The 23,854-nt window shown below is 38.7% G+C and overlaps 2 protein-coding genes across 3 annotated transcripts in view; both read right to left on the reverse strand.

Moving 5' to 3' along the window:
* tnikb (TRAF2 and NCK interacting kinase b) overlaps window positions 1–5,614 on the reverse strand; it is a 60,459-nt gene extending 54,845 nt beyond the window's left edge. For both annotated transcript variants that reach the window (XM_062020776.1, XM_062020775.1), the window contains exons 1-2: window positions 5,338–5,614; window positions 2,113–2,178 (exon numbers count right to left, since the gene is read on the reverse strand). In XM_062020776.1, the coding sequence (XP_061876760.1) occupies window positions 2,113–2,178; window positions 5,338–5,394 (123 nt within the window). In that variant the 5' untranslated portion in view covers window positions 5,395–5,614. The remainder of the gene's footprint in view (window positions 1–2,112; window positions 2,179–5,337) is intronic.
* Window positions 5,615–14,802: 9,188 nt separating this feature from the next.
* pld1b (phospholipase D1b) overlaps window positions 14,803–23,854 on the reverse strand; it is a 69,452-nt gene continuing 60,400 nt past the window's right edge. The window contains exons 24-26 of the mRNA XM_062020777.1: window positions 16,701–16,854; window positions 16,516–16,633; window positions 14,803–16,454 (exon numbers count right to left, since the gene is read on the reverse strand). Coding sequence (XP_061876761.1) covers window positions 16,230–16,454; window positions 16,516–16,633; window positions 16,701–16,854 — 497 coding nt within the window. The 3' untranslated portion in view covers window positions 14,803–16,229. The remainder of the gene's footprint in view (window positions 16,455–16,515; window positions 16,634–16,700; window positions 16,855–23,854) is intronic.

Below are 23,854 nucleotides of genomic sequence, written 5' to 3' on the forward strand. Positions count from 1 at the left end.
CTTCAACTTAAAAACAGCATAAGTCCATTCCAGGCGATAAATAATAAAAAAGTTAGTGTTTTTCATGTTGAACATTGTTCTGTTTGACAAACTTTATCTGATCAAACCTTTTCTTACATTCCACACTACAAAATAATTCCTCCTGATATCACATCGGATCAATTTCGATATCGGCCAGTACTCAAGGCTCCGATATCGTAATGTATTGGAGGAGAAAAAGGTGCGTCGGGACAACCCCTACTTAAAATCGCTGTCTTTGGCCCGCGGCTCATTGGCACATTTTCACTTTGGCTCTCGAGGGCAAAACGTTTGGGCACCCCTGAACTAAACCGTAGTACAGATTTTATAGTACAAAGGTATCGGAACAATTGTCAGCACAGGTGGGTTAGAACAGTTGAGTTAGACGGGTCCACCTACAAAACGTGCTCAGTGTAGCATTAATCCTGACTTCCTCATTTTCGGTCAAAAAATGTTTATAGTATAAATAGGGATTTTTTTTTTTTTTACTTCAGGAAAATTGATGCACTTTTTCTGTGTTTCACACTAAAAACAATGTTAATAAAGTTATTGTAAGTTGATGTAAATGTATCTCTTATTTATTTTCTTCAATGTTGATAACGATTAGAGATGTCCGATAATATCGGCCGATAAATGCTTTAAAATGTAATATCGGAAATTATCGGTATCGGTTTCAAAAAGTAAAATGTATGACTTTTTAAAACGCCGCTGTACGGAGTGATACACGGACGTAGGGAGAAGTACAGAGCGCCATAAACCTTAAAGGCACTGCATTTGCGTGCCGACCCAGTCACATAATATCTGCAGCTTTTCACACACACACAAGTGAATGCAATGCATACTTGGTCAACAGCCATACAGGTCACACAGAGTAGCCGTATAAACAACTTTAACACTGTTACAAATATGCGCCACGCTGTGAACCCACACCAAACAAGAATGACAAACACATTTCGGGAGAACATCCGCACCGTAACACAACATAAACACAACAGAACAAATACCCAGAACCCCTTGCAGCACTAACTCTTCCGGGACGCTACAATATACACCCCCCGCTACCCTCTACCCCCCCCCCCCCCCACCTCAACCTCCTCATGCTCTCTCAGGGAGAGCATGTCCCAAATTCCAAGCTGCTGTTTTGAGGCATGTTAAAACAAATAATGCACTTTGTGACTTCAATAATAAATATGGCAGCGCCATGTTGGCATTTTTTTCCATAACTTGAGTTGATTTATTTTGGAAACCCTTGTTACATTGTTTAATGCATCCAACGGGGCATCACAACAAAATTAGGCATAATAATGTGTTCATTCCACAACCGTATATATCGGTATCGGTAATTCATTAATTAAGATTTGGACAATATTGGATATCAGCAAAAAAGCCATTATCGGACATCTCTAATAACGATTCAATGTTATGCAGAGGTCTACTTATAACTTTTAAGCAAGATAGGTTAAAAGTCATTCTGAAACACGAGCCATAGACTTGTGTATGTTAATCAGCCACTTGAGTTGTGTTTTTAAACTGTGTATAAATAACAGTATCCTCTGCACACATGAAGATTAAAACAGTGGGACAAACTGAAGAGAGGTTGTTTATGTACAGGGAAAATAGCAAAGGCCTCAAAACGGAACTTTGCGGGACACCTGTTGACAGAGGGAACCTGATTCTGACTGATCGATTTGATGAATATGATCCCATTAATAAGGTTAGTCCCTCCTTTCGCGCTCCATAGCCCAGGGTGGTAAGTGGGTACTGATAGTGCACTTTTCAGTGTGAACGCACCGATGCACTCAAAAGGCTGCACGCACTTTTGCACTTCCACTTAGAAGCAGGTACATATTACCGTCCTCATTTCTGAACAGTAATCGATTTGGGACACTGTCAAACTTTGCATACTCAGCAATCACAGAGTATGCACATTGAAGTGCACTGAAGGGAGGGCGCCAACTGAGACATAGCAACTGTGTTAGTTAGCGTTGATGCTAAAGCTAGATCCACACCTGGAAGTGTTTACAGTTGAATGAGCTTAAAGAGAATACACAACACATGAGGAAAGAACGGTCTGTGACGATCCAAAAGCCTTACCTTGTACACTTGACCGTAGGTGCCATTCCCAACCAGTTCAACCAGCTCAAAGATGCCAGCCGGGTCCTGAAAGGCATGAGAGGAAGAAGGAGTTAGCAAGCATGTTTAATGACGTGATGGACCACATTAAATGATGTGGCAGACCAAATTGAATGACATTAAATGACGTAGCCGGCCACTTTAAATGATGAATTGGGCAACATTAAATGACGTAGTGTACCACAATAAATGATGTGGTGGACCACACTGAATGACATGGCGGGCCACATTGAATGATGTGGCAGACCACGTTAAATGACGTGACGGACCACGCTAAATGATGTGACAGACCAAATTAAATGACATAGCGGGCCACAATAAAAGATATGGTAGGCCGTGTTTAATAAATGATAAATGATAAATGGGTTATACTTGTATAGCGCTTTTCTACCTTCAAAGTACTCAAAGCGCTTTGACAGTATTTCCACATTCACCCATTCACACACTGATGGCGGAAGCTGCCATGAAAGGCGCTAACCAGCAGCCATCAGGAGCAAGGGTGAAGTGTCTTGCCCAAGGACACAACGGACGTGACTAGGATGGTAGAAGGTGGGGATTGAACCCCAGTAACCAGCAACCCTCCGATTGCTGGCCCAGCCACTCTACCAACTTCGCCACGCCGCCCCAATGACGTGATGGAGCACATTAAATGATGTGGCAGACCAAACTGAATGACATTAAATCATACTTGCCAACCCTCCCGTTTTTAGTGGGAGAATCCCGATATTCAGCGCCTCTCCCGACAACCTCCCGACAGAGATTTTCTCCCGACAAACTCCCGGTATTCAGCCGGAGCTGGAGGCCATGCCCCCCAAAAAAAAAGTCTGCCGCAGCTGCGATTAGACCTGACCAGCCTCCGGGTACAAGTACTGGATTAACAATTGCTTGCCAGGGAAGATCTTCCCCAGGAAGCAAGGATTGACCGGTTTTGGGCCATGCTAGGGAGAGATGGAAGATTCCACACTCTCGTGCATTTGATGAAAGCACTTTTGTGCGTGCCACACAGCAATGCATCATCAGAGAGGGTGTTCAGCATGGTTAGAAAAATAGTGACAGAGAATAGAAAGAGGATGGACAATTCAACCCTTAACAAAGCATTGTACTTTCAAGTACAACAATGAGTAGATGAGTGTTGTGTGTGTGTATATGTGTAAATAAATGAACACTAAAATTCAAGTATTTCTTTTATTTATATATATAATAAAATAAATAAATAAATAAATAAATAAATAAATATATATATATATATATATACTATATATATATACTATATATATATATATATATATATATATATATATATATATATATATATGAAATACTTGAGTTGGTGAATTCTAGCTGTAAATATACTCTCCTCTTAACCACGCCCTCAACCACGCCCCGCCCCCCACCTCCCGATATTGGAGGTTTCAAGGTTGGCAAGTATGCATTAAATGACGTGGCGGGCCACTTTAAATGATGAATTGGGCAACATTAAATGACGTAGTGTACCACATTAAATGATGTGGTGGACCACACTGAATGACATGGCGGGCCACATTGAATGATGTGGCAGACCACGTTAAATGACGTGACAGACCACGCTAAATGATGTGACAGACCAAATTAAATGACATAGCCGGCCACAATAAAAGACATGGTGGGCCATATTTTAATGACGTGATGGAGCACATTAAATGATGTGGCAGACCAAATTGAATGACATTAAATGACGTGGCGGGCCACTTTAAATGATGAATTGGGCAACATTAAATGACGTAGTGTACCACATTAAATGATGTGGTGGACCACACTGAATGCCATGGCGGGCCAAATTGAATGAAGTGATAGACCACGTTAAATGATGTGGCGGACCAAATTGAATGACATTAAATAACGTAACGGGCCACTTTAAATGATGAATTGGGCAACATTAAATGACGTAGTGTACCACATTAAATGATGTGGTGGACCACACTGAATGCCATGGCGGGCCAAATTGAATGAAGTGATAGACCACATTAAATGATGTGGCAGACCAAATTGAATGACATTAAATGCCGTAACGGGCCACTTTAAATGATGAATTGGGCAACATTAAATGACGTAGTGTACCACATTAAATGATGTGGTGGACCACATTAAATGATGTGGTGGACCACATTAAATGATGTGGTGGACCACACTGAATGACATGGCGGGCCACATTGAATGAAGTGATAGACCACATTAAATGATGTGGCAGACCAAATTGAATGACATTAAATAACGTAGCGGGCCAATTTAAATGATGGATTGGGCAACATTAAATGACGTAGTGTACCACATTAAATGATGTGGTGGACCACACTGAATGACATGGCGGGCCACATTACTTTACACGTGTTGGACCACACTGAATAACATGGCGGGCCATATTTAATGACATGACAGCTCACACTGAGTGACACGGCGGACCACCTTGGATGACAAGGCGGGCCACAAGATTGGCGGGGATGGGGGCGGGACTTAGCAACCAGTTGTCTAGAAGTCATTGACCATGTGATGATAAAGTGTTGCATGTCCTAGCATGTGGAGCTAAAAGATGCTACATAGGAGCGCAGGTGAGCAGGGCGACCAAAATGAGGTCACGCGACACCTCGGCGCCGCGTGACCTCATTTGTCATGGCTGCTGGAGACATGTGAGGCCTGCAAGAAGCTCTGCTGCGTCCTGACATCTCTGCTACCACCACGCAGCAGTCCCACCCTCCTGCTACAACCACGCAGCAGTCCCACCCTCCTGCAAGTCCACACTTGATCCTGACTCTGCAGGTACAATGATGGGTGGGGGAGACACACGCATGCACGCGCAATTGCACGCCCACACATTCCTCAGCTGTCTCCTTTCTGTGCACTAAGCGCGCGCGTGCGTGCGTGCGTGCGCGGACTTCTAATCATGTCACCGCGAGACGACGGTGACGCTGCCGCCACCACAACATCGCGAAATGGCGGAAATCGTCGTTAAAATCCGGACGGACGGAGGGCGTGCGCGCGTACGTGCGCGTGGAGCCACACATCTGCAGGAGCCTAGTGGCGGCCATTGTAAAAAAAAAATTAAAAAAATACACACACACACGCACGCACGCGGAATGCAGCACGTACACACGTAAGACCCACACCGGCGGGACCGGACAGGTGTTCACGCGCACACGCACGCAGTCGTACCCGTAGAGCAGACAGGTCGATCTCGTCCAGACTCCTGGCGGGGGAGTCGCTCGCCATGGTGGTGCACTCAAGATGGAAGCTTCCTCAACGACCATCGACCATCGGACGTGCAGCGGCGGCCAGGAAACGCTCCTAGACCCGAAGAGGGGGGAAAAAAGATCCCCTTGTCCCCCCGCCACCGGGAGCCTCGCGGCGGGAAAGGCGGACGGGCGACGTCAAGGGTGAGGAAGAAGCAGCGGCGACGTGCACGGAGATCCAGGTGCTGCTACATGCCTCCACCTGCACGGAGGGGCCGGGTCGCGCGCTGACGCAAGCACGCGGAGGGCGAGAGCGCGCGGCGGCGGCGCGCACTCGACTGAGGCGTCACTCGGGAGTGCTCCCGTGCGGACGCGCAGCAGGGGCGCGCTTGCACGGGGCGTGGCCAGCGGGGAGGCAGGCAGCGCTTCCCCGTGGCCACGCCCACAGAGGCACGCCGGCGGAAGCACGCTTGAGGAAAAATCCAAAAAGTGTCAACTAAAAAGATTTTTCGCGGTGAAGCGGCCCAGATTGATGACGTCATAGCCGTGTGTGTGACGTCACCAGAGAGCTGACGTGAACTCACATACGCTGGCAGTGACACGTTCACTATGAGCAGTGACGTCACGACCCTTGGTGAGCAAAAATAGCATGATGGCGGCAGTTGTTAGCCGTGGATATTACTTTTTTTAAATTGATTTTTTAATAATAATAATAATAAACAAAACAAGTACAGAAATAGTACAAAACAGCGGCAGGGGGTTGTAAACTCAATAAAGTAACTCAAATAGAATGCAAAATATATATATATATGTAACAAAATGTAAAGCCATAGGCCCACATAAGTTCTGTAAATAATCACAATTTGGAACACAGCATCATAGTTTTCACCAGTGTTGGGACTACTTTGTAACGCGTTACTGTAACATCGTTAGTTTCAGCGGTAACTAGTAATCTAATGTGTTATTTTTTATACTCAGTAACTCAGTTACCGTTACTCAGGGCCGGCCCGTGGCATAGGCCGTATAGGCAAATGCTAAGGGCGCCGTCCATCAGGGGGCGCCACGCCAGTGCCACAAATGTTGGAGAAAAAAAAAGTTGGTACTATTATTTCTAAATACAAAAAATAATCCCACGTTAATTAAAATGCAAAGTAAAGCCTATTTAATAGAAATATTATTTGTTACAACAGTACGCCCCCCGCCCCCTCCCCACCGCACGGTGCGCCCCCTCCCTTCCCGTATCATGACTCTTTTTGGACGTCACCACATTCAAAAATCAACACAAGATGTCAAAACGGCCAAAACTGTCAGGTGCCCAGGGAAGACAAAAGAGAAAAGAAGAAGAGGAGGAGAAACGAGAAAAAGACAGAGGTAGCAGGTAGGTAACGTTAGCCTACATGAAATTATTTGTCTGTTACAGAATGTGATGGTAACCTGGCTTTTTAGCATTAAGCTAATGTTACATGATTTGGCAATTGCTAATCAATAAATAGCTAGTTCTGTTTTAACGTCGGGTTAATATTGTGGAGGGGGCTAAATTGTTATGGAAAATAATAATAATGTAACGTTAGGTAATTACAGTACTCCCACCTTACATTCCTCAGGGACATTTGTATTAGATCTTTTAAGCAGGTGTTTTTTGTTTACATTGTTATTGCCTTCTGGTTAGCTAATGTTTGCCCTGCAGGTAATAGTCACTTTTCCACCCCTTTAAATATTAGGTATAGTTGTAAGCCTAGTTGTTAAAGTGCACATCATTAATGTTAATTAAGCAATATCACATGAGAGGGAATGCTGTTTTTTAATTTGAGCACTGCTGTGATTCGGTTAAAGATAATCATAACATAACGTTCTCATATAATATGTTAATTTGCTTTCTTTAAGTAAAAAAAAAGGTCAAAGACAAAGCTATTCGGTTTCTTGTGAGTATATACACTTCACTGCCGATGTGGGGTGGGGGGGCGCCACCTAAAATCTTGCCTAGGGCGCCAGATTGGTTAGGGCCTGGCCTGCCGTTACTACATGATGCGTTACGGCGTTATTTTTCGTTATTTTTTATGTAGTATCGGCTAGAAACTGAGTAGATCTGAGTGTGTGTTATTGGAGAGTTGCAGTGTCGCCATTCTGATTCTTCCTGTGTCACAACGGGGATAAGAGAAGAGGCGCTGTGTGTGTCTGTCTGAGTGTGGGTGTGGGGAGGGGAGGGGAAGGCTGTGTTTACTAACAAGACATGGTGAGCTGAAGCCGAGTTTCTTAACATAGAGATATTCTAGACTGACCATGCGTCCTCTTTTCCCCGGACATGTCTTCTTCTGCGGGGCTGTCTGGGCGGAGTTTCTTAAAGGCCTACTGAAATGAATTTTTTTCATTTAAACGGGAATAGCAGATTTTATGTGTCATACTTGATCATTTCGCGATATTGCCATATTTTTGCTGAAAGGATTTAGTAGAGAAAATCGACGATAAAGTTCGCAACTTTTGCTCGCTGATAAAAAAAAGCCTTGCCTGTACCGGAAGTAGCGTGACGTCACAGGAGCTAGTATTCCTCACAATTCCCCGTTGTTTACAATGGAGCGAGAGAGATTCGGAGCGACAAAGCGACGATTACCCCATTAATTTGAGCAAGGATGAAAGATTCGTAGATGAGGAACGTTACAGTGAAGGACTTGAGAGGCAGTGATGGACGTATCTTTTTTCGCTCTGACCGTAACTTAGGTACAAGCTGGCTCATTGGATTCCACACTCTCTCCTTTTTCTATTGTGGATCACGGATTAGTATTTTAAACCACCTCGGATACTATATACTCTTGAAAATAAGAGTCGAGCATGCGAAATGGACATTTAAAGTGACTTTTATCCCCACGACAATACATTGGTGACACACTTAGCTACTGAGCTAACGTGATAGCATCGTTCTCAAATGAAGATAGAAACAAAAGAAATAAACCCCTGACTGGAAGGATAGACAGAAGATCAACAATACTATTAAACCATGGACATGTAACTACACGGTTAATAATTCTCAGCCTGGTAAGGCTTAACAATGCTGTTGCTAACGACGCTAAGGCTAATTTAGCAACTTAGCAACCGGACCTCACAGAACTATGATAAAAACATTAGCGCTCCACCTACGCCAGCCAGCCCTCATCTTCCCATCAACAGCCGTGCTCACCTGCGTTCCAGCGATCGACGGCGCGACGAAGGACTTCATCCGTGGGTTTGGCGGCAAGCATCGGCTAGGCGTAGTAAGTAGTCCTTGTTGTGTTGCTGTAAGTATTGTACTTAGCCGCTGATACACGGATCGATCCCACCTACAACGTTCTTCTTTGCAGCCTCCATTGTTCATTAAACAAATTGCAAAAGATTCACCAACACAGATGTCCAGAATACTGTGGAATTTTGTCGAAGAAAACAAGAGGTTTTTGTATCGGGTCGATGGGATTTTGTGACGTCACGCGCATAAATCATATCCAAAGGAGTTTTTGTTAACCGGAAGTGTGGCAGGAATTTTAAAATGGCACTTTATAAGTTATCCCGGCCGTATTGGCATGTGTTTCAATGTTAAGATTTCATCATTGATACATAAACTATCAGACTGCGTGGTCGGTAGTAGTGGCTTTCAGTAGGCCTTTAAAATCCTCAAATGTCCGGCATTTTGAGTTAGGGTTGCGTGTATTTTCAATGTACGTTCAGGGTAAAGAAGGTTAAAAACAAAACAAATTGTGCGCACGCAGCAGCATTCGTGAGGGAGGGGCAGAGACAGAAAGAGCGAGAGAGCGAGGGAGTGGATTGATTGATTGAGACTTTTATTAGTAGATTGCACAGTACAGTACATATTCCCTACAATTGACCACTAAATGGTAACACCCGAATAAGTTTTTCAACTTGTTTAAGTCTGGGTCCACGTTAATCAATTTCTTTCAATCTGTCATTGCTCAAAACGTAATATTGAATCAAAATCAATGTTATTATGAATTATTGACCTATCCAGGGTTCCGATTACTTCACATCAAATATTCCACTTTGAAAAATATTTTTGGTGGAAGATTTTGCATATTTTGTGTGTTTGCCATTAAAAACATAGTTTTGTTTGACAAAAAAGGGCGGAAAACAAAAAAACAACATAAAAAAAACTAAAACATTTTGAAATGAGGGATAGATGTGAAGTTGACATAGACTCCAGAGATTTAAGCGTTAAATATAAAATGTATTTTCATGACCGTAGCAAAACACTTTTTACACTTTTATACTGAAATAAATACACCTACAACTTATTAAATAAAAACATGGAAAAAACTACCAGCAGCGGTAAAGTTTAGATCAGTGGTTCTTAACCTGGGTTCGATTGAACCCTAGGGGTTTGGTGAGTCGGGCTCAGGGGTTCGGCAGAGGTCAAAACACACCCAACTCATCGTGTAAATAAAAACTTCTCCCTATCTATCTATTACGGATACGGCAACAGCAGAAGTCACACTGATTTGCAGGTGTGTAATTTGTTGTGAGTTTATGCACTGTGTTGGTTTTGTTGTTTGAACAAGGTGATGTTCATGCACGGTTCATTTTGTGCACCAGTATAAAAACATGGTAACACTTTAGTATGGGGAACATATTCACCATTAATTAGTTGCTTATTAACATGCAAATTAGTAACATATTGGCTCTTAACTAGTCATTATTAAGTACTTATTAATGCCTTATTCGGCATGGCCTTATTATAACCCTAACCCTCTAACCCTGGCCCTAACCCTCTAAACCTAACCCTAACCCTAAACAAATAACTCTAAATTAAGTCTTTGTTACTTAGAATATGTTCCCCTAGTGTCCAAAAACCTCTAAATTAAGTCTTTGTTACTTAGAATATGTTCCCCATACTAAAGTGTTACCAAAAACATATAATAACTTTGTCTTGAATTTGAAAAAAAAAGGAGGGTTCGGTGAATGTGTATATGAAACTGGTGGGGTCCGGTACATCCAACAAGGTTAAGAACCACTGATTTGGATCCATGAAGGAAAGAAGAAAGTGAATGAATGTTTATAACTGACTACATTTACATATGTAAACAAATTTATTTTCTTTTATTATTTCTTTTAATGAATTAAGTAACGTTTATGACAACGTTTTTCCAAAACACAATATAGAATGTGAGATACAACAGGATAATGCATAAGTTTATCTTTTTTTTTTTTTCAAAACGCTTACAAAAAAGTGGGACCCCAAAAATGTACTGTAGGACCCCATTTTTATGACTTGATGGGGTCCCTGGGATCAACAGATTGTATTATTCTCCAGTGCAATAACAGTACTGAAATGAAGGCTAAAAGGGCATTAATGGGAGCTTTAAAAAAAAACAAGAAAAAAATAAGTAACTAAATAGTTACTTCACAGTAACGCATTACTTTTTGGTGTAAGTAACTGAGTTACTTTTGAAATAAAGCATACTTGCCAACCCTCCCGTTTTTAGCGGGAGAATCCCGATATTCAGCGCCTCTCCCGACAACCTCCCGACAGAGATTTTCTCCCGACAAACTCCCGGTATTCAGCCGGAGCTGGAGGCCACGCCCCCCCAAAAAAAAGTCTGCTGCAGCTGCGATTGGACCTGACCAGCCTCCGGGTACAAGTACTGGAGTACCAATTGCTTGCCAGGGAAGATCTTCCCCAGGAAGCAAGGATTGACCGGTTTTAGTTTAGTCTTTATTTGAAGGGACAATATACAGAAACATTAAGCTCAAAGACAGATATGTTCTGTACCAGATTATAGCTAAATAGCTAATTTCCATCTGCAGTCCCTGGCTACCTAAATTAAAGGGATACAAAAATCATGCAATAAAATTATGACAATAAAATCATACACAAGTATTAAGAAAAAAGTCATAAAATGCCCTTTCATGGACACATACTTAATATACAATACAACCACACCTCATTTACATCATCACACAAAGACAATACATGCTTTTGTTCACATCTGTCATCATTTGTAAAAACAACCCTGATTTTAACACACACACCTCACAATTTACAATAAAAAATCCTCTCATGGATAAATATAATACACATTAGGTTGATGTGTCAAACATAATGTCCATCTTAGTGACCGATTGAGCAGCTTTGATTGCTCCATAGCCACTTTTTAACTTCAATTGTGAATGAAGAGTAATCTGTTAGACTTTTCAAGTTTGTTGTGAGGTCGTTCCATTCCTTTATGGCTTTATATGAAAAGGCTGATTGTGCAAAAGAGGTTTTACATCCGGGTACGCTACACTGCCCCCTGGTGGAGGCTCGTGTGTTTCTAGTTGTCACAGCAGATGTAAACTGGACAAAGTTTTGGGCCGTGCTAGGGAGAGATGGAAGATTCCACACTCTCGTGCATTTGATGAAAGCACTTTTGTGCGTGCCACACAGCAATGCATCATCAGAGAGGGCGTTCAGCATGGTTAGAAAAATAGTGACAGAGAATAGAAAGAGGATGGACAATTCAACCCTTAAAGTATTGTACTTTCAAGTACAACAATGAGTAGATGAGTGTTGTGTGTGTGTATATGTGTAAATAAATTAACACTAAAATTCAAGTATTTCTTTTATTTATACATATATATATATATATATATATATATATATATATATATATATATATATATATATATATATATATATATATATATATATATATATATATATATATATATATATATATATATCAGTGGCGTGCCGTCACTAGAGGCAGGGGAGGCACGGCCTCACCTGCCATCATGGAAAGAAAAAAAAAGTAAAAAGAAAAAAAATTAATTAAATTGTTATATGTATCCAGTGATTATACTAAAGTTATTTTCCATTTAACTTCACCAGTTTTAGATTATGATTTGTGCCTCAACATGGATTGTGCACAATGACTCGGCTAACTGCTGAGCTGCTGTGCAGTGAGACTGTATTGCTATATGAATTATATTATACATTTCCATAGTTTAGTTAGCTGAGGTATATAATGTCCAGTGTATTTTGTCAACATCTGTATGTGTGTAACTTATTTCTTGTGCTGAGCGATCATAAAACTGGAGGCTCGTCTCATTACCCCGCCTCCTGGTGCCAAGCACCTCCGCCGCAGAATGCACCCCCGACGGGAGCGCCGCGGCCACACCAACCAAAGCCCACATCCAAACCCTCCACGTGCAAGACCGAATCCACCCAAAAAAAGTCACTTAACAAGAAGCCAAAAAGTGCAAAAACAACAATGCTCGCGCGGCGCGCCGGAGGAGCCGTGAACAGGGACACAACATTAGGTACACCTGCAGACGGCAGCGCGGATTTCATATTTCATTCATTCACAACTCCTCCAACATGAACACCACTGCTCCCGCACTTATAAGTAAAGGTAAGACCATAATAACGTTTTTTTTAATTAAATGTGCTTTTTTTGTGTGCATGCTACAGTTTGTAAGTGTAAAGTTAAGTTAAAGTACCAATGGTTGTCACACACACACTAGGTGTGGTGAAATGTGTCCTCTGCATTTGACCCATCCCCTTGTTCACCCCCTGGGAGGTGAGGGGAGCAGTGGGCAGCAGCGGCGCCGTGCCTGGGAATATTTTTTGGTGATTTAACCCCCAATTCCAACCCTTGATGCTGAGTGCCAAGCAGGGAAGAATGCTGGTATGAGCTTTTAAACACAACCCGTTAACTGCTGCCAATCACATGGTGAATAAGATACTCTTTAGGGTTCATATGTTTGTAAATCTGACTGTGATGAAGTCTGTGCCTCACCAGACATGAACCTCACCGCACGCCACTGATATATATATATATATATATATATATATATATATATATATATATATATATATATGAAATACTTGAGTTGGTGAATTCTAGCTGTAAATATACTATCCTCTTAACCACGCCCCCCACCCCCCCTCCCGATATTGGAGGTATCAAGGTTGGCAAGTATGAAATAAAGTAACTAGTAACTGTAACTAGTTACTGGTTTTCAGTAACTAACCCAACACTGGTTTTCACAGCTTTTTGGTTGTTAGAGGTAGAAAGCGTTTTTAAAGTAGAGTTCTAATTCTTATTTTTAAGTGACTACTACTGTTTGGACACATTAGCCATCATATTGTGACGTTAGAAGTGACGTAAAAAGCCACATTGTTACCTACCGGAAACATTAGCGATTAGCTTGAAGTTAGCCGAGTTAGCATAGCATCAAGTGTGTCCTCCACGGCAACTAAGGGATACAAGAAGAGTTAGCGTTATCCTTCAGACAATTCACAACAATAATTATGAACGTTTTCTGACCAAATGTGAAAGATGAAGCTTGAAAACAACCGACTGAGGCCTAAAGTTGGTGGAGCTCTCGGTCCAAACCCACGTGACTCATTCAGAGCATGGCTCGACGCCGCCACCCAGCGGCTTGAAGGAGAACTGCAAGCTGATTGAAAATGTAGGCATATACTCTTCTACATTAAACGTGCTGTTTGCAATTTGCTTAAAGTAAAATGTTTTTAAAAAAACCACAAAGTATAGCAAAAACACCATCCGCTAGCTTATGTTACCAGTTGGAATTTAACCAACATATTTTTGTGTAAAATGTATTTTTCACAATTATATTGAATAACACTGCTAGGGAATTTATCTGGTGTTCCGGCTTGTCACTAGGAATGGAATTTATGGCTCTTGGAAGGCAGCGGGATCGTGAGGAGCCGTTCATAAACTGGCTCGTTATTATAGATATAAATATATTGTTTTTTTTATATCAAGGAAAAAATCCACAGTATCAGTTACACAATAATATGTAGATAAGAATAATAAAATGTACACAAATATTACTCCACTGGTGGGATTTATTCTGTAATCCATCCATCCATTTTCTACCCCTTGTCCCTTTTGGGGTCGCGGGGGGTGCTGGAGCGTATCTATCTGTAATATTGTGTATAATTAAATTTTTTGTTGTGTTTTCATTGCAAAAATTCTGTAAGGCGCTGCCATATTTCAATGTTTTGTCAGTGACATCGCTAGTCTGAATTTTCCATCACCTAAAAAATGTGCAGCATTTTAACAACATAGAAAAAATACACAAATAAGTAAAAATAAAATGCATTAGTGGACATATAAAGTATAGATATAATTCAATCTGTGAGCAGCTTTGAACGGGCCCTCGCCTTCCTTGCACCTTCAGGGTTTACGCGAGTTGGCGGACACGCATAGCGCATGCGGTCCCGTTTTAAGGAATGCTAACAGGCTAAAGTTAGCATGCTAACAGTTAGCATGTATCAGGTTATTGTATATGAGTCTGAGGTGTATGGTTGCAATATTAGCTAAAAGAAAAGTTAGCATAATAATAATAGATTTTATTTGTAAAAAGCACTTTACATTTAGCAAACAACCTCAAAGTGCTAAACTGTATTAAAAAAAAATAAATAAAAATAAATAAAATCTAGAACTAGCACTTATATATTCAAAAAAAGGCTTTTTTGAAAAAGAAGGGTTTTTAAGCCTTTTTTTAAAAGCTCCCACAGTCTGTGGTACCCTCAAGTGGTCAGGGAGAGCGTTCCACAGACTGGGAGCAGAAAGCCCGGTCTCCCATTGTTCGTAGCTTTGTCCTCATGTGGCAAGTACCAAGTTATTTGACTAAAGTGTATGGCTGCAAAGTTAGCTAAAAAAGTAGGCATGTTTGGGAGTAAGGGGAGGGTGAATAACAACAATTGGACAACAAGACCACATTTAAAAGGAAAGAAACCAGAAGTCGAAAAGTAGCTCAATCCTGTTGTGTGAATTTTGATGTAACATTCTTACAGTCTTAAAGCCGTATACATACAAGGCTATTTTGACTCTCTCTCTGTTGTAAGTCCATATATCCTCCTAAAAGTTATGTAAACATTTTATGAAGGTTGAAAAGTTACTTAGTGCTGCTTTAAAGTACGACGCCGGTTTTTGGTCTAAAAAGATTCTTGAGACTTCAAAGTGCGTCCAGCGATTTTCTGGACTATACGTGAATCTGGTGGCGGGGGCTGATTTTTTGCACATTTTCAAGGGGGCGCTAGAGAGTAAATGCGCATGCGTGGACCGATCGACCGGGAAAACACATTCAATAATAGTTAACGTTAAAACAAACTTAGCTGAATTGCTGTCGCTCGCTGAGCACACACAAAGCTAATGCGCGTTCGTGTGAGTTTCGGACGCGAGGTCGCAAACGTCCATAACGACATCACACTTTATTCACCTCAATATTAGTTTATTTGCAGGAGTACATGCACAGTGTGGCGCCACGACAACACGACGGGTCTGTGCAAATAGTGCATTTTAATGGTGACACGTGCTGTACGACTTGGGGGGGCGGGGCGTGCAGAGGACTCACTTCCTGGTCAGCTTGATGTGTCAAGGCAACTTTTAAGAGGACGCCGGAGGGGAATCCAGGAAGGTCGGAGCACGGCGAGGTAGAGCGGAAGACATGCAGGCCACGATCATAGAGGACACATGCTGCCTTCATGGGTTTTTTGGGGGAGATCACAAATCCGCGGACAACACCTAAACACATCACGTCACTTCCGGTTGTCGGACGGAATGCGCACAACGAGCACTGAAGTTTCTCTGTTGGGACTTGGCACTTGGGACTGGATGTAGGAGCAGGCGTGGACAAAGGGGGCGTGGCCAGGAAGCCGGAAGTGGGGCTTGTAGTGTCGTGAAGTTCCGTCCTGCCTTCAAAACGTCCACATCCTCAATGCAGCTGAGAAGCTGCTTGCGTCTCCATGACAACCGTTTTTTTTTTCTTGCCATTTGAGGCAGAGGGACGCTTTTATTTTATCAGACGTGACGCGGTTAGGGACAAAAAACAAAAAAATGGATGAAGTTGTGAAGAAGCAAGTCCTGCGAGTCCCACACAGGCTCAGGTCCACACCTCCATGGGCATCATGTGCTCTTTGGTGCCGATGGGAGGGAGAAGGTTCTGCTCGGACAGGAACTGCAGCGGGAACTGCACCACGAAGCCGCGGATCTTGGTCAGCTCTTCCCGAGCTTGGACCGGGTCCTCCGTGTCCAGGCCCTGCTTGGCCAGGAAGCCGTCCAGCTCCAGGATGGTCCGGACGTCGCTGGACGGCAGACATCGGAAAACCTGCGGGAGGAAACGGGTTTACTTCTGGAAAGGACCGTCGTGGTCATCTCTCGGCGCTCACCTTCTGGTAGATGGTGGCGTTACGAGCGCAGGTGGTCATCCAGACCTCCTTGTAGAAGTGATCACTGATGGGGTCCGACACGTCGATGGTGGTGTCGGCGTGCGCGCCCAGAATTATCCTGAACATTAAAGCTGACTGTGAGAAGAAGGCGTCTCGAATTTGTCCCTCGGAGAGCGTCGTCCTACCTGAAACACTCCAGGCGAAGCTGCAGAGCGAAGCGTCCCGCTTGGTACTCCTGCCCGTCCATCACCGACGTCACCGTCTCCGAGTCCTCCACGATCACGGCCACCTCGCTGTCCCGCTTTCCCAGCATGCTGCGGTCGTTGATGTTGGCCGAGCCTGCCCAACACAGTGTTACACGGGACAGCCAGTAGGTGGCGACACGACACCAGTACAACAAACTTCATTGGTTCTTGAACAGGGTTCACATACAGCAGGCGGGCACCAGGTAGCCCGTAAGGACCAGATGAGTCGCCCGCCGGCCTGTTCTAAAAATAGCTCAAATAGCAGCACTTACCAGTGAGCTGCCTCTATTTTTTAAATTTTATTTATTTACTAGCAAGCTGGTCTCGCTTTGCCCGACATTTTTAATTCTAAGAGAGACAAAACTCAAATAGAATTTGAAAATCCAAGAAAATATTTTAAAGACTTGGTCTTCACTTGTTTGAATAAATTCATTCATTTTTTTACTTTGCTTCTTATAACTTTCAGAAAGACAATTTTAGAGAAAAAATACAACCTTAAAATGATTTTAGGATTTTTAAACACATATACCTTTTTACCTTTTAAATTCCTTCCTCTTCTTTCCTGACAATTTAAATCAATGTTCAAGTAAATTTAATTACTTAATTAATAAGAATATTATAATAATTTACTAGAAAAAAATAAAAAACATCTGGGCCTACAAACCCACCAAGCCATTTTATCAATGAGGATAATAAGATGATAACAAATATGAATGAAGTGGCAGACGGATTCAATTCTTTTTTTGTGAATGTTGGACCCAAATTGGCAGAGAGTATTGGAGAACATAAAGATATACAGAGTGGATGGAGAGGGGGAAGCAAAGTGCTACAGTCCATGCTTCTAGGAGATGTTAGTGAAAATGAAATTGTATCGGTGGTAACAAAACTGAAAAATAAGACATCAACAGACAGTGATGGTATAGACATGATAATTGTAAAAAAGACTATTGACTGTATCATCAAACCTCTTTGTTATATTTTTAATCTTTCTTTTCAAACAGGGACCTTTCCAAATAAAATGAAGGTAGCAAAGGTAATTCCACTCTTTAAAACGGGAGATAAACATAGATTCACTAATTACAGACCAGTGTCACTACTGTCGCAATTTTCTAAAATAATTGAAAAAATATTTGTAAAAAAATTAGATAGTTTTATTGAAAAGAACATGCTGTTGAGTGAGAGCCAGTATGGATTCCGGACCAATAGATCCACTGCTTCAGCTGTAATGAATATAATTGAGGATATAGCAACAGCAACTGATAATAAGAAATACACTATAGGGGTATTTATCGATCTTAAAAAAGCATTTGATACTATAGATCATTCTATATTATTGTCCAAGTTGTATTCATTTGGTGTGAGAGGAGTAGTTTTAGACTGGCTAAGAAGTTATTTAGATAATAGACAAGAGTTTGTGGATTTTATGGGTAATACATCTGAACAAATGAGGATTGAATGTGGAATTCCACAAGGTTCGGTTTTGGGACCAAAATTGTTTATTTTATATATTAATGATATATGTGAGGTATCAAAGTTATTGAAATTTGTATTATTTGCGGACGACACCAACTTTTATAGTTCGGGACACGACTTAAAAGCATTATCAAAAATTATTGAACAGGAAATGATTAAACTTAAGAGATGGTTTGATGCCAATAAATTATCATTAAATGTAGAAAAAACAAAGTTCATGATTTTTTGTAAGAGGAAAAGGGAGGAAACGATCAAATTGTCAATAAATGGAATAGATATTGAAAGGGTTTCTGAACTTAGATTTTTAGGAGTGATACTGGATGACGGTCTGACATGGAAATCTCATATTGCACATCTGCGGAAAAAGATGTCTAAGAGTATTTTTATATTAAATAAGGTAAAATATGTGTTAGATTATAGGGCAATGCGCATATTGTATTGTGCACTTATATTGCCATATATCAGCTACTGTGTGGAAGTGTGGGGGAACACATATAAGAGTAACATAAAGGCATTGTATCAACTACAGAAAAGAGCTATAAGGATTATTCATAAAGTAGATTACTTAGAACACACTAACATATTATTCATTAATTCAGGTTTATTGAAATTACAGGAGCTAGTAAAGTTACAGACATTATGTGTCATGTTTAAGGCTAAAAGCAAAACATTACCAGCAAATTTACAAAAAATGTTTGTCATCACTTCTGAGAATGGAGAGCATAGAAGAAAAGGTCACTTCCAACATCAGTATTCAAGGACAACTTTAAAACAAATGTGTATATCAGTGGTGGGGGTTAAACTATGGAATTCTCTTTATAATGAGATAAAAGATTGTAAAAATATATTCCAATTGAAAAAAATATATAAAGACAGAACAATAAAATCATATGGACAGCCATAAGTGTTTACATTTTGCTTTATATTTATTAATTTACTTGTTTTTTGCCTGGTTTTGTATTTGTTTAGTATCATCCCCTGAGGTGTATATTACTTCTTTTGTTTTTTTGTTCGGTTTGTACTTCATGAAGTTTTGCACTTGTGTTTTTTTTTGTTTTGTTTTGTTTTCGTTATATTTGGATGTAATTGTTGGTTCACATATCATTAAGTAAGACTATGTATTATGTGAAGGGGGCAGGAAAATATAAGATTTTTCTTCATCCTGCTCCTTCTCAGGCATTGGTGTGTAACGGTGTAACTGAATAATTGTGTTATAATTGTCTATCAAAGATGCACATCAATGAAGGAGATAAATAAAAAATGATGAATGATGAAGTATTATTTAACTTATGTAATTTAATTTTTTATTGTAAAGAATAATAAATACATTTTAATTTAATTCTTCATTTTAGCTTCTGTTTTTTCGACGAAGAATATTTGTGAAATATTTCATTAAACTTATTATGGTTAAAATTCAAAAAAATTATTCTGGCAAATCTACAAAATCTGTAGAATCAAATTTAAATCTTATTTCAAAGTCTTTTGAATTTCTTTTAAAATTTTTGTTCTGGAAAATCTAGAAGAAATAATGATTTGTCTTTGTTAGAAATATAGCTTGGTCCAATTTGTTATATATTCTAACAAAGTGCAGATTGGATTTTAACCTATTTAAAACATGTCATCAAAATTACTAATGATGTTCCATAAATTATTTTTTAAATTTTTTCAAAAAGATTCGAATTAGCTAGTTTTTCTCTTCTTTTTTTCGGTTGAATTTTGAATTTTAAAGAGTCGAAATTGAAGATAAACCATGTTTCAAAATTTAATTGTAATTGTTTTCGTGTTTTCTCCTCTTTTAAACCGTTCAATTAAGTGTAAATATCATTAATTATTAATAATAACATAGAGTTAAAGGTAAATTGAGCAAATTGGCTATTTCTGGCAATTTATTTAAGTGTTTATCAAACTGGTAGCCCTTCGCATTAATCAGTACCCAAGAAGTAGCTCTTGGTTTCAAAAAGGTTGGTGACCCCTGACATACAGTATTCCAAAATTTGTATAGAGAAGCAAATTCTATGGAGGTTTATTTGTATCTTTGTTAGTAAAAGCTTTTATTTCACACTGAATTAAAATTTGTGAACTGTATTTTATTTTATTTTTTTTACATCAAATTATGCTTACAATTTATTTCAATAAAAATATGTGATCAACATTTGTGTTTAAAAAATCAGTTTGTTAAAATACAGTATTTTGAAATTCAATGTAAAAAAATAAATAAAATAAAGAGCATAAATATTTGTTTGTGCTTCAAAATACGAGACCACTTCCGGTAAATTAAATGAAATAAAAATTGTATAAAATTGTCAGCATAATTTCATGTAAAAACAAATAAGTTTGCAAAATTCAAACGCAAAAAATTTTGAGGTACCGTATTTTTCGGAGTATAAGTTGCACCGGCCGAAAATGCATAATAAAGAAGGAAAAAAACATATATAAGTCGCACTGGAGTATAAGTCGCATTTTTTGGGGAAATTTATTTGCTAAAACCCAACACCAAGAATAGGCATTTGAAAGGCAATTTAAAATAAATAAAGAATAGTGAACAACAGGCTGAATAAGTGTACGTTGTATGAGGCATAAATAACCAACTGAGAACGTGCCTGGTATGTTAACGTAACATATTATGGTAAGAGTCATTCAAATAACTATAACATATAGAACATGCTATACGTTTACCAAACAATCTGTCACTCCTAATCGCTAAATCCCATGAAATCTTATACGTCTAGTCTCTTACGTGAATGAGCTAAATAATATTATTTGATATTTTACGCTAATGTGTTAATAATTTCACACATAAGTCGCTCCTGAGTATAAGTCGCAAACTATGAAAAAAACTGCGACTTATAGTCCGAAAAATACAGTAACTAAAATAAATAGGCACACTGTTAAAAACACTTAATATAAATATAAATAATAATAATATAAAGTATATTATTATTTATTATTTCAGGTGGGCGTTTTACTTTTTGGTAGTCCTACTCCTGTCAGCGGTCATTGAACGCACCGTAACAACCCCCTCAGTCTCATATTTCTCAGATCGATCAGGTTCAATATGCACAATTGATTATATTAGTTGTGTTTATATGAGTTTAGATTAGAGTAAGCAGTTTCTTAATGGGGAAATACATTATGTTTGCATGTTAGCATTTAAGCTAGCACCACTGAGTCCATGAGTTTATCAATGTGCAGTTGGCTGAGTCTGCAACCGGACATGACGTCACGCGCAACCCATACTAAAACAAGGCACCGTTGGATTTTGCGTGAATCGTTGGTGAATCGGTCGGTGCCAAAAAAGTACCGGATTCGGTGCCCATCCTTAATCACAACACAGTTCAAGTATTTGCTGCACTTTTGAGAAAGTGTGTTTGAAGTCCCAGGTTTCCTTTGCTTTGTAAAAAAATACAATAATAAAACAGTGAAACCTTGTTTTACGAACCCCTCTATTTGCGACCTTTTCGGTTTCGGTTTATACAAGTACACCTCTGCATAACATTGTATCAATATTAACGTTGAAGATAACTTAAAAAGAAAAAGGAAAGAAACTTAGATCAACATTACTACAAAGGATACCATGAATTGATTACGTGGACCCCGACTTAAACAAGTTGAAAAACTTATTGGGGTGTTACCATTTAGTGGTCAATTGTACGGAATATGTACTGTACTGTGCAATCTACTAATAAAAGTTTCAATCAATCAATCAATCAATACTTTTCAAAATTATGCTGACAATTTATTTTAATAAAAATGTTATCAAAATGTGTGTGTTTAAAAATTCAGTTAGTTAAAATACAGTATTTTGAAATTCAGTGTAAAAAAAAAAATCAAGAGCATAAATATTTGTTTGTGCTTTAAAACACAAGACCCACTTCCAGTAAATTAAATTAAATATAAATTGTATAAAATTGTCAGCATAATTTAATGTAAAACAAAAATAAGTTCACATAATTGAAACGCAAAAAGTTCAATTACATAAATTCAGTGTAAAAAAAAAAGCTTTTGTAAAAAGACAAATTAACCTCGATAAAATGTCTCCATAAGAAAATATAACAAGCCTAATATATATATATATATATATATATATATATATATATATATATATATATATATATATATATATATATACACACACACACACATATACATATATATATATATATATGTGTGTATATATATATATATATATATATATATATATATATATATATATATATATATATATATATATATATATATATATACACACTACCGTTCAAAAGTTTGGGGTCACATTGAAATGTGATTATTTTTGAAGGAAAAGCACTGTACTTTTCAGAGAAGGTAACTTTAAACTAGTCTTAACTTTAAAGAAATACACTCTATACATTGCTAATGTGGTAAATGACTATTCTAGCTGCAAATGTCTGGTTTTTGGTGCAATATCTACATAGGTGTATAGAGGCCCATTTCCAGCAACTATCACTCCAGTGTTCTAATGGTACAATGTGTTTGCTCATTGGCTCAGAAGGCTAATTGATGATTAGAAAACCCTTGTGCAATCATGTTCACACATCTGAAAACAGTTTAGCTCGTTACAGAAGCTACAAAACTGACCTTCCTTTGAGCAGATTGAGTTTCTGGAGCATCACATTTGTGGGGTCAATTAAACGCTCAAAATGGCCAGAAAAAGAGAACTTTCATCTGAAACTCGACAGTCTATTCTTGTTCTTAGAAATGAAGGCTATTCCACAAAATTGTTTGAATGACCCCAAACTTTTGAACGGTAGTATATATATATATATATATATATATATATATATATATATATATATATATATATATATATATATATATATATATATATATATATGTATATATACCTGTGTATATATATATATATATACACAGGTATATATATATATATATATATATATATATATATATATATATATATATATATATATATATATATATATATATATATATATATATATATATACATACACATATATATATATATATATATATATATATATGTATATATATATATATATACACACACATATATATATATGTATATATATATACACACACATATATACATATATATATATATATATATATACACACACATATATATATATATATACACACACACACACATATATACATATATATATATATATATATATATATATATATATATATATATATATATATATATATATATATATATATATATATATATATATATATATATACACACACACACATATACAGGTATATATACACACACTTTACATTGAGTCGGCTTTCAGGCCCCTGGCTAAATTTTTTCAGCCCAATGCGACCTCCTTGTCAGAAAGTTTGGACACCCCTTAAGAGTGTTCAAAATATGCCACAAATATTCAGAAACACAAAGTAAAAATAATTTTCCTTTCTGGGTTTATCATTGCAGCAACATGGTTGTTAACGTTTTGGAGCGCACCGATGACATCTTTGTGCGTGCGCGTGTTGACAGTTTATTTCGCCATTGTTGTTGTGTTGTTTCGATGGAAAAAAAGCGATTGTTGAGCTATTACCCTCTTGTTGTATTAGTTTGATGTAATATACACTACATATATGTACATGATATTGTC

The sequence above is a fragment of the Entelurus aequoreus genome, linkage group LG15, assembly GCF_033978785.1.
Source record: "Entelurus aequoreus isolate RoL-2023_Sb linkage group LG15, RoL_Eaeq_v1.1, whole genome shotgun sequence".
NCBI classification, from domain to species: Eukaryota; Metazoa; Chordata; class Actinopteri; order Syngnathiformes; family Syngnathidae; genus Entelurus; species Entelurus aequoreus.